This window comes from Lactuca serriola, chromosome 5 (genome assembly GCF_051521515.1).
Source record: "Lactuca serriola cultivar US96UC23 chromosome 5, Lser_US96UC23_V15, whole genome shotgun sequence".
NCBI classification, from domain to species: Eukaryota; Viridiplantae; Streptophyta; class Magnoliopsida; order Asterales; family Asteraceae; genus Lactuca; species Lactuca serriola.
In genome coordinates, this window is record NC_136412.1 from 159,779,746 (window position 1) to 159,791,536 (window position 11,791).

At 31.5% G+C, this 11,791-nt stretch overlaps 1 protein-coding gene across 1 annotated transcript; it reads left to right on the forward strand.

Moving 5' to 3' along the window:
* Positions 1-4,209: 4,209 nt before the first annotated feature.
* LOC145049913 (S-protein homolog 5-like) lies at positions 4,210-4,635 on the forward strand. Its single transcript, XM_078998248.1, has one exon. The coding sequence runs from the start codon at positions 4,210-4,212 to the stop codon at positions 4,633-4,635; it is 426 nt and encodes a 141-aa protein (XP_078854374.1).
* The last annotated feature ends 7,156 nt before the right edge of the window (positions 4,636-11,791 follow it).

The following is an 11,791-nucleotide window of genomic DNA, read 5'->3' on the forward strand; positions in this document are numbered from 1 at the left end:
TTGGGTCAGCGTGTTATAGAAGCATGTATAATTACCGAAAGTAATATAAGAAGCATTACATTACTGCAAGAATTAACGTTCGAATAAAAGGATCCCTTTTATATTTCAAACAAGACAATTTCCATTGAATGTATCTTTTGCGATAACATTAAACAAGAGTCAAGGAAAATCACAATCAAATGTAGGATTGTTTTTTAGACAATCAGTGTTCACTCATAGGCAATTATATGTTGCATTGTCAAACGTTAAAATCAGAGATGGATTAAAAATATTAATTTTAGACAATAATAGTAAATTTAGCGATATAGCATCTAATGTCGTATCTAATGAAGTCTTTTGTAAATTTGTGTTTCATAATAATATATCAGCTTTATTTTTATTAGTATAGATTCAACACTATTTATTTAAAGAATGACAATAGTTTTTTATAGGTATAGATTGAATTACTTAGTTATTCACGATTTCGTTTGTACTTTTTTAAAAATTACTTTAATAATGGTTAAATCTTTAAACTTTGATAATTTTTAGTCATTTCATGTAGTACACGAGTCTCACATCTACTAATTATATAAATAAGTTAAAAGGCCTTATAAATTAATTAACAACATTAAAAGAAATTGCTAAGGGCAATATAGTCAACTTTGATCTTCAGGGATCCGACGTGTAAGTTGAAACAATCTCAGGTACGATCCGAGTTAACTTTTGAAAATAGCGACTAAACGTGTATTTTAGTTTATGTTGTTATAATTTACTCTAATAAAAAGAAGACTTTATATTCACTTATTAATTTGTAGTGTTTATATTTATGTAAATTCTAAGTTTTATGGTTAACCAATAGTAACCCATAACAAAACCAACTTAGCCGGAAAACCGTTAACCGAAACTATTATTAATCAATACGCAATGACTACTAAAATGTATTAACCGATTGTAACGGTTATGGTTCAGTTTTGACCAATCACTAAACCAAACCGTCTCACCCTACTATCAATCATACAATATTCTCCTTAGGTGTGATGTTTGTAAGATTAATATCCCTAATATTCACATATATAAAATTAATTTTTTTACATCCTACATAGGAATAAATTTAGGCAAAGCAATATCCTCATATAGGTATCAAGGGTAATTTGGTGATTATTGAGGGAATTCAACAAATTCATGGGTATAGTATCAAGGTTAATTTTGTCACAGCAACCACCGTTAGTGAGTGTTGACAAAATAGACCAATACAGACACACATATACATAACTCAAACATGCTTCCACATGAACAACATATTTTTCTTCGCCCATTGCATAATAAACATATAGTTGTGAATGGAAACCGAAATATGATAGAATTATCGACGAAGCTGATGAGCTTTACAAATTCTAAATATGATAGAATTATCTATGAAAACTTATGACGTAAAAGGTAACTAGTACGAAAAACTACCAAATCAAAAATATGCAGTTTATATAAAAAATGGTGTTTTTGAAAAACATATTTACTAAATAGGTATAGTTTTAAAAGGGCATTGATGAGACTCTTCCATGAGAATGAAACGCCTTCCTCATTAAAAGGGCATTGATGACTCTTCCAGAAATCCCTCAATGTTCAGTTGCCATCGTCCTTCATAAACACATATAAATAGAAAGAAGCTGAATGCACAAAAGATATGTAAACTCTTGACAAGTGTTCTACAATGCATAACGTATTCCTCTTAGTAATTCTGGCTTCATCATTTGCTTTGATAGCTGATATTAAGATATGAACATTGCATATGAATGAAAATATAGTAATGCCCTTATACCACTACATATCCATGTGCAGTTATGCATGCCCATGTGTGTATATATATATATATATATATATATATATATATATATATATATATATATATGCAAGGACATATAGATGTGCACATGATCGTCACATTATTCTTCACCCATTGCATCATAAACTTATACTTGTGAACGAAAACCAAAATATGATAGAGTTGTAGATGAAACTGATGAGCTTTACAAAGCGGAAATATGATAAAATTATCTATGAAAACATATAACGTAAAAGGTAAGTTGTATGAATAACTACCAAATCATAAATATGAAGTTTTTAACAAAAATGTTATTTTTGAAAAAGATATTTACTAAATATGAATAGTTTCAAAAATATTTACCAAATGGGTATTGAATTTGTATATCCTTCTATTCTTCAAAATGCTAATAATCTTGTGTTTTTTAAGAAAGAACAATCATTGCACCTAAAAATGAATTCGTTCAAGAAGTAAAGAGCGTTTGTAGTCATTATTTTTAGGATCCGAAAAATAATACTTAAGTTCACATACTCTTTTCTCTATAAGATTTTGTTCACGATAGCTTTGATGAAAGTTTATACTCACATGATGTTCTAAGTTGTTTAAACTGCCAGGTTAGCCAACTGATAAGTTAGTACTAAAGGTCGGCGTTCCATTTATGTTATGAAGGAATATTTATTAGAAATACGATTTATAAAACGAAACGAGTCTATAGGTTATAACATTGGGTCAGCGTGTTATAGAAGCATGTATAATTACCGAAAGTAATATAAGAAGCATTACATTACTGCAAGAATTAACGTTCGAATAAAAGGATCCCTTTTATATTTCAAAGAAGACAATTTCCATTGGATGTATCTTTTGCGATAACATTAAACAAGAGTCAAGGAAAATCACAATCAAATGTAGGATTGTTTTTTAGACAATCAGTGTTCACTCATAGGCAATTGTATGTTGCATTGTCAAACGTTAAAATCAGAGATGGATTAAAAATATTAATTTTAGACAATAATAGTAAATTTAGCGATATGGCATCTAATGTAGTATCTAATGAAGTCTTTTGTAAATTTGTGTTTCATAATAATATATCAGCTTTATTTTTATTAGTATAGATTCAACACTATTTATTTACAGAATGACAACAGTTTTTTATAGGTATAGATTGAATTACTTAGTTATTCACGATTTCTTTTGTACTTTTTTAAAAATTACTTTAATAAAGGTTAAATCTTTAAACTTTGATATTTTTTAGTCATTTCGTGTAGTACACGAGTCTCACATCTACTAATTATATAAATAAGTTAAAAGGCCTGATAAATTAATTAACAACATTAAAAGAAATTGCTAAGGGCAATATAGTCAACTTTGATCTTGGGGGATCCGACGTGTAAGTTGAAACAATCTCAGGTACGATCCGAGTTAACTTTTGAAAATAGCGACTAAATGTGTATTTTGGTTTATGTTGTTATAATTTACTCTAATAAAAAGAAGACTTGATATTCACTTATTAATTTGTAGTGTTTATATTTATATAAATTCTAATTTTTATGGTTAACCAATAGTAACCCATAACAAAACCGACTTAGCCGGAAAACCGTTAACCGAAACTATTATTAACCAATACGCAATGACTACTAAAATGTATTAACCGATTGCAATGGTTATGGTTCAGTTTTGACCAATCACTAAACCAAACCGTCTCACCCTACTATCAATCATACAATATTCTCCTTAGGTGTGATGTTTGTAAGATTAATATCCCTAATATTCACATATATAAAATTAATTTTTTTACATCCTAGATAGGAATAAATTTAGGCATAGCAATATCCTCATATAGGTATCAAGGGTAATTTGGTGATTATTGAGGGAATTCAACAAATTCAGGGGTATAGTATCAAGGTTAATTTTGTCACAGCAACCACCGTTAGTGAGTGTTGACAAAATAGACCAATACAGACACACACATACATAACTCAAACATGCTTCCACATGAACAACATATTTTTCTTCGCCCATTGCATAATAAACATATAGTTGTGAATGGAAACCGAAATATGATAGAATTATCGACGAAGCTGATGAGCTTTACAAATTCTAAATATGATAGAATTATCTATGAAAACTTATTACGTAAAAGGTAAGTAGTACGAATAACTACCAAATCATAAATATGTAGATTTTATAAAAAATGGTGTTTTTGAAAAACATATTTACTAAATAGGTATAGTTTTAAAAGGGCATTGATGAGACTCTTCCCTGGGAATGAAACGCCTTCATCATTAAAAGGGCATTGATGACTCTTCCAGAAATCCCTCAAAGTTCGGTTGCCATCGTCCTTCATAAACACATATAAATAGAAAGAAGCTGAATGCACAAAAAATATGTAAACTCTTGACAAGTGTTCTACAATGCATAACGTATTCATCTTAGTAATTCTGGCTTCATCATTTGCTTTGATAGCTGATTCATGTACACTTACTAAAAAATGGGATCTTTCGGTTCAGAGTACTCTCTTTGGTAATATTGTTGCGCATATCAAATCAGGAGATACGGATCTTGGGAATCATACCATTCCATTCGGTGGAAATTACACCTGGTCTTTTTGTGCCAGGATAGATGGTGTCACTCTTTACTATGGCTACTTTTGGTGGGGTTTAAGATTTCAAAGTTTAGCTTTGTATGACAACCGCATTCGTGACATATGTTCAAGATTTCAAAGATCGGATACCGGACATTGTTATTGGTTAGTAACACCTGATGGATTCTACGTATCTGGGAATCCATTTAAGGGTGGGGCTGATCCACGTGCAGTGTTTATAAAAAACTGGGATTAAATTATGCGTCATGTTTTTTGCTTTTGTAGTTTGATATTACATAAACAATAACTTGGTTGATGACCTTAGTAGGTGTTTATTTTTCCGGTCAGCAAATGTTTGTAAGGATGTTTTATTCCTCATATTTTACCAATATCAAATTCACAAGTTCTATTAATCGATCTATATGCAACGTACTTTAGCCTTGTACAATTAACATAATCATAACCTTGCAACCAAAAACATGTTGTAACGTCATGTCACCTTGTTAGCTTAATCATGAAAAATCTACTGGTAACCCTGAATTTGTTTTTTAAGACCTGTGGATGCCTAGAAGGGATGAATAAAATAGACACTCAAATTAGGCCCGTTAGTGAAAGTCGAATTACCCGTCTAACCCGTTTCAAATTCGGGTAGATCACGTATTGGTTATGAAAATTCGGGTATTCGGTTAACCCAATATTTAATTAGTTCTGGTGTTGGGTAGTTGTAATAATTTTTGGGTATAACCGAACACCAATTTTGTTTTTTAAATAATACATTAGCAATATATTACATTAAATCAAATAGTAGCAAACATACAACTTTAACTATTCTAAGTGGTGCTTGAATTATCATTCAGTACCAAACATACCACTATACATCAATTGTTGAACTATCTAAACAGAAAATACATACTCCAAGATGATCGAAGATAGGGTAATTGGCTTGCCAATGCTAATAATGCCAACATATTATTTTGACATGGATGTGTAGTTACTAATGATTTAATAGTAATATTGTTTTTGTACAAAAAATTAAGGGTTTTTTATTTTTATTTATATAAATGTCGATATTATCTTCAAATATTTATTGTTTACAGGCTTTTGACAATTCAAATCTCCCTAATTATTTGTGCATTTTTTTTCCATTTTGTTGTCATTATGACAGTGGGTCGTTTGTTCAATATTTATTATATTAATTGCAGACTGTAGATAGTTTCTTGTGTATACAGATGATTAAATACCAAATCACTTAATTTGAGAAAAGGGGAGTTTGTTTGACGAAATCAGGGGAATAAAAAATACGAAAAAGCATTTACCTCATAAATGAGATTCATAGTTTTTCTATGGACCTCAATTGCACAAGCTGGTCATTGGTATGATATTAAAACATGTTTTTCTAAAAAAATTGCATTCTATTTATAAGACCCAAAACTATAAAAAAAATGTGCGTATTTTTCGGGTATACCATCTTATACCCGATCCAAATTAAAACCACACCCAACCGAACCAGAATACCCGAAATGCATTAAAGGTCGAGTATCGATTATTATTATTTTTATTAAAAACAAGAACGATCCAAACCAAACTATCTGAAGCCTGGAATTTACAATCAATCAACACACCAAACTCAAATGCAATTTATACTCGATAACCACCCCAAACTCAAATGCAACTCCAGTGATCCAATAGGCTCTCTGTTGCAAATACTATTCGAATAATTACCATCACTATGAAGAATAATTAAATTGCAACCATTGTTTGACAACTTCTCATTGTAAACACTTGAAGCACGGTCGAAGTATAACTCACACATTAAGATATTTAGATATGAACATTGCATATGAATGTAAATATAGTAATGCCCTCATACAACTACATATCCATGTGCAGCTATATATATATATATATATATATATATATATATATATATATATATATATATATATATATATATATATATATATATATATATATATATTCATATGCATGGACATATAGATGTGCACATGATCGTCACATTATTCTTCACCCGTTGCATCATAAACTTATAGTTGTGAACGAAAACCAAAATATGATATAGTTGTAGATGAAACTGATGAGCTTTACAAAGCCGAAATATGATAAAATTATCTACGAAAACATATAACGTAAAAGGTAAGTTGTATGAATAACTACCAAATCATAAATATGAAGTTTTTAACAAAAATGCTATTTTTGAAAAAAAGATTTACTAAATATGAATAGTTTCAAAAATATTTACCAAATGGGTATTGAATTTGTATGTCCTTCTATTCTTCAAAATACTAATAATCTTGTGTTTTTTAAGAAAGAACAATCACTGCACCTAAAAATGAATTCGTTCAAGAAGTAAAGAGGGTTTGTAGTCATTATTTTTAGGATCCGAAAAATAATACTTAAGTTCATATACTATTTTCTCTATAAGATTTTGCTCACGATAACTTTAATGAAAGTTTATACTCACATGATGTTCTAAATAGTTTAAACTGCCAGGTTAGCCAACTGATAAGTTAGTACTAAAGGTCGGCGTTCCATTTATGTTATGAAGGAATATTGATTAGAAATACGATTTATAAAATGACACGAGTCTATAGGTTATAACATTGAGTAAGCGTGTTATAGAAGCATGTATAATTACCGAAAGTAATATAGGAAGCATTTCATTATTCCAAGAATTAACATTCGAATAAAAGGTTCCCTTTTATATTTCAAAGAAGACAAGTTCCATTGGATGTATCTTTTGCGATAACATTAAACAAGAGTCAAGGAAAATCGCAATCAAGTGTAGGATTGTTTTTTAGACAATCAGTTTTCACTCATAGGCAGTTGTATGTTGCATTGTCTAACGTTAAAATCAGAGATGGATTAAAAATATTAATTTTAGACAATAACAGTAAATTTAGCGATATAGCATCTAATGACGTATCTAATGAAGTCTTTTGTAAATTTGTGGTTCATAATAATATATCAGTTGTATTTTTATTAGTATAGATTCAAAACTATTTATATCAAGAATGACAATAGTTTTTTATAGGTATAGATTGAATTACTTAGTTATTCACGATTTCGTTTGTACTTTTTCAAAAATTACTTTAATAAAGGTTAAGTGTTTAACCTTTGATATTTTTGTCATTTCATATAGTACACGAGTCTCACAACTACTAAATATATAAATAAGTTAAAAGCCCTTATAAATGAATTAACAACATTAAAAGAAATTGCTAAGGGCAATATAGTCAACTTTGATCTTGAGGGTTCCGACGTGTAAGTTGAAACAATCTCAGGTACGATCCGAGTTAATTTTTGAAAATAGCGACTAAACGTGTATTTTGGTTTATGTTGTTATAATTTACTCTAATAAAAAGAAGACTTGATATTCACTTATTAATTTGTAGTGTTTATATGTCACACCCCGAAAACTAAAGGCGGAAACATTTCCGGGGTTGACTCCATGTTGAGTATCAAATCCAATGTACATAGTAATCACACTAAACAACCATTACATTACATATATTTGATAGTTTACATTTATTTCAAAAGTAAATTGTACAAGTGTTATACATATATCATATAAACAAAAGTTGAGACGAGTCTTCTGAGCACTCCGTCTTCACCAAAAGATATCGTCGGGTACCTGTCTAACTTGGACCTGAGAATACAAGCAGTGTGAAAATCAGCATAAAGCTGGTGAGTTCATAAGCGGTTTTATTTTATGAAAATGCACCGGTTTCCTTTAGTTTTCTGAAAAGGTTTGTTATCCAAGAAAATCCCATATTTTCTTATGTAAAGTTAGTTTGATTATCTTTCGTTACAGTTCAGTTACGCGATATACGTTACCCCAGGAAAATCCCATATTATCCTAATTACAAGACCGATTTAATAACACAGAGTATAGTTTAATACACAAAACTATATATTGAAAATCATGGGATTACTATCCCGAGTTAGATATGAAATACTTTAATATACACGAATTGTAGATATAAAGTAGTTTGAAAACCTTGGGACTAACATCCCGAAGTAGTTACAAGATAGTTTGATATATTTGAAATTATAGATTGGAAACCATGGGACTACCATCCCAAACTAGATATAAGATTGTTTGATAAAACCATGGGATCACTATCCCGAACTAGATATAAGATAATTGGATAAAGTCATGGGATTATCATCCCGTACTAGATATAGTTTCAAAACCATGGGATTACCATCCCGTACAAGATATAGATTAAAATCATGGGACTATCATCCCGTACTAGGTATAAGATATATACATACTGAAAACCATGGGAATAACATCCCGCACTAGATACAAGTTCGATAAACTGAAAACCATGGGACTACCATCCCAGACTAGATATAAATTCTAAAACCAAAGCTGTGAATAAACCTATATTAATACATATTATGAGTCAGGTAACCATGCTGATACGACAACGAGACCTACTTGACGTTTGTCAGACGTCGGACGATATCCAGAATTTGTCACCCCAGGCATGCCCGCCTAGCTGTAGCTAGCAGTTAAGGTGTGGGATTGTCAGTCCCGAATAGATCTATTCACAAATTCCTCGCTCTCCCTCCAGGAGACTCTGGTTACACTCCCGGGGAGGATTTACTGATCATCCATAAAGGGTAGTGACTAACTCACAAACTAGTACTAAACTATTCACAGGATTCTCATACGATATAAAACATACAAAGATTATGAAACATAAGACAGTGAAATTAGATACATACAATGAAACTATCTGGCAATACATTCAAATGATACGGAGATAAACTGAATTAGACATAGTTTATCTAATAACTTTATATAGATATCAGTACATGATAAAATGAACACTAAAGAATTCCCAAATTATTCCCATAAGAATTTGATTAATTTGTTTATTTTCTTAACTAAAATCCATTTAGTTGTAATTGATAAATCATTCCTTATGCTCAGCATAATACATAAGGAGTAAAAGTGTTTATAAATTTAACAGATATTATTTGAAACACATCAATGTTATGTTTTGAAAACAGTTATAGTTTGCTTGTATTCCCCCCTGAAAACATTGAAAATCACAGAAAAACGTAGGGGTATGAACTCACCGAACGAGAAACGTGACGATTTCGGATGTTAAATGTTGGTCCGGGGCTTGCAAACGCACGAGGTTCCTAAGTATAATGTAAAGATACACATTTGTATCTAATTAGGACTTAGATTGATTATTTGTTAGGGACAAACACTTGCAGTAGCAGAAACACCCCATTACGAGTGTTTGGAGGGACCCGGGTGGCGTTTGGGGACACATTTAGCTAGGATAATGACTTGGGACCTCAAGAGTAAACTCCTTAGGGAGTTTACGGCCCTAATGACCCTCTTCCCATGAGTTTACGGCCGTAAACTCATGGTGGGGTAGTTTATGGTGCAATTTGGCTTCAAACACTTAGGGAATAATTTCTAGATTTGATTTAAGGGCTTGAAATAATTTTTAAATACCAAATGGACATATTTAAGGGAGTTTACAGCCTAGCATAGGACTCAAGGCCGTAAACTCCTATAAACGCATGAAAAATTGTGTAAATGACTCCAAACAAATCACATGTGATTGCTAAAATTATTTCATGGCCTTACATGAATTTTTAGGCATAAAATGACATGTTTTTAGGAGTTTACGGCCATGGAACACATGCTATGGCCGTAAACTCTCAAATGAAGATTTTGGTTGTTTTTAAAGTCCCTAAACTATTTTTGGTTGGTTCTATGATTTATTCCAAGGCTTTTGGTGGTGTTGGATGGCTTTCTAACACCTTGAAAATGAATTTACACCCAAGTTTAAGGAGTTTACGGCCCAAGCACATGCCTTGGCCGTAAACTCATACAAATCCCCCAAAATTTATGTTTAAAGTGTTCCAAGGCTAAAGCAATTATTCTAGAAGTCATATCCATGTCTTGTTGAGGTTTAGGAAGGGTTTAAGGGCTTAAAAACCCTATAATTATGAGTTTACGGCCTAAACACCATCCTTGGCTGTAAACTCATATACAAGTCTCCAAATTATGGTTTAAGGCATTCTAGGTCCATTCCATAAAGCCATCTAGCCATAACTAAGGTCCAATTGTGTTTTGGAAGGGTTTTTGTGCTTCAAAACCCATTTTATATGAGTTCACGGCCTATGACTATTCCAGGGCCGTAAACTCATGAATGTGGTCCTATTCCATGTTTTGAACTCGAATTTGAAGGCTAGGGAGGTTACATATCAAGTTAGGGAAGGTACCTCAAAGATTTGGAGCCTAAAATTGATGATTTGGACCCTTAAACTTGGATTTTAGGAGAGAGGTTAGAGAGAGACTAGAGAGAGGAAGAAAAAGCTTCAAATGAATGTTTAAGCACATTTATATAGGTCCTAAACTTTGGACACGGTGGAATCCTACCCGATACCGGCAATAAACGGGGCTTTAGGTCGCACTCGATTAAGTTTCCGTCACCTGGCGGGGACGTTTCTAAGCTTTTTGAAATAAATGTTTTTGGGCTAGATTCATGAGTTCCTAAAGGATTTGGACACTCATTGGATTTATAATAAACATATAAATTTAAATAATTCAACACAAAATGAAAACAGAACGATTGACAAACGACAAATCTTTACGGGTAGAACGGGTTATCGGTGATGAACAACTTCGGGTTGTTACATGATAATTATGTAAATTCTATTTTTTATGGTTAACCAATAGTAACCCATAACAAAACCGACTTAGTCGGAAAACCGTTAACCAAAACTATTATTAACCGATACCCAATGACTACTAAAATGTATTAACCGATTGCAACGTTTATGGGTCTGTATTGACCAATAACTAAACCAAACCGCCTCACCCTACCATCAATCATACAATATTCTCCTTAGGTGTGATGTTTGTAAGATTAATATCCCTAATATTCACATATATCAAATAAATTTTTTTAAATTATACACAGGAAAAATATATAGGCAAAGCAATATCCTCATATAGGTATCAAGGGTAATTTGGTGATTATTGAGGGAATTCAACATATTCAGGGGTATAGTATCAAGGTTAATTTTGTCATAGCAACCACCATTAGTGAGTGTTGACAGAATAGACCAATACATACACACATATACATAACTCAAACATGCTTCCACATGAACAACATATTTTTCTTCACCATTGCATAATAAACATATAGTTGTGAATGGAAACCGAAAAATGATAGAGTTGTAGATGAAACTGATGAGCTTTACCTCAGAAATGAGATTCACAGTTTTTCTATGGACGTCAATTGCACAAGGTGGTCATTGGTATGATATTAAATAATTTTTTTCTAAAAAAAATGCATTCTATTTATAAGACCCAAAACTATAAAAAAAATGCGGGTATTTTTCGGGTA

Bases quoted from the DNA above. Each gene is read 5' to 3' on its own strand.
- LOC145049913 (XM_078998248.1), top strand. From the start codon at position 4,210: ATGCATAACGTATTCATCTTAGTAATTCTGGCTTCATCATTTGCTTTG.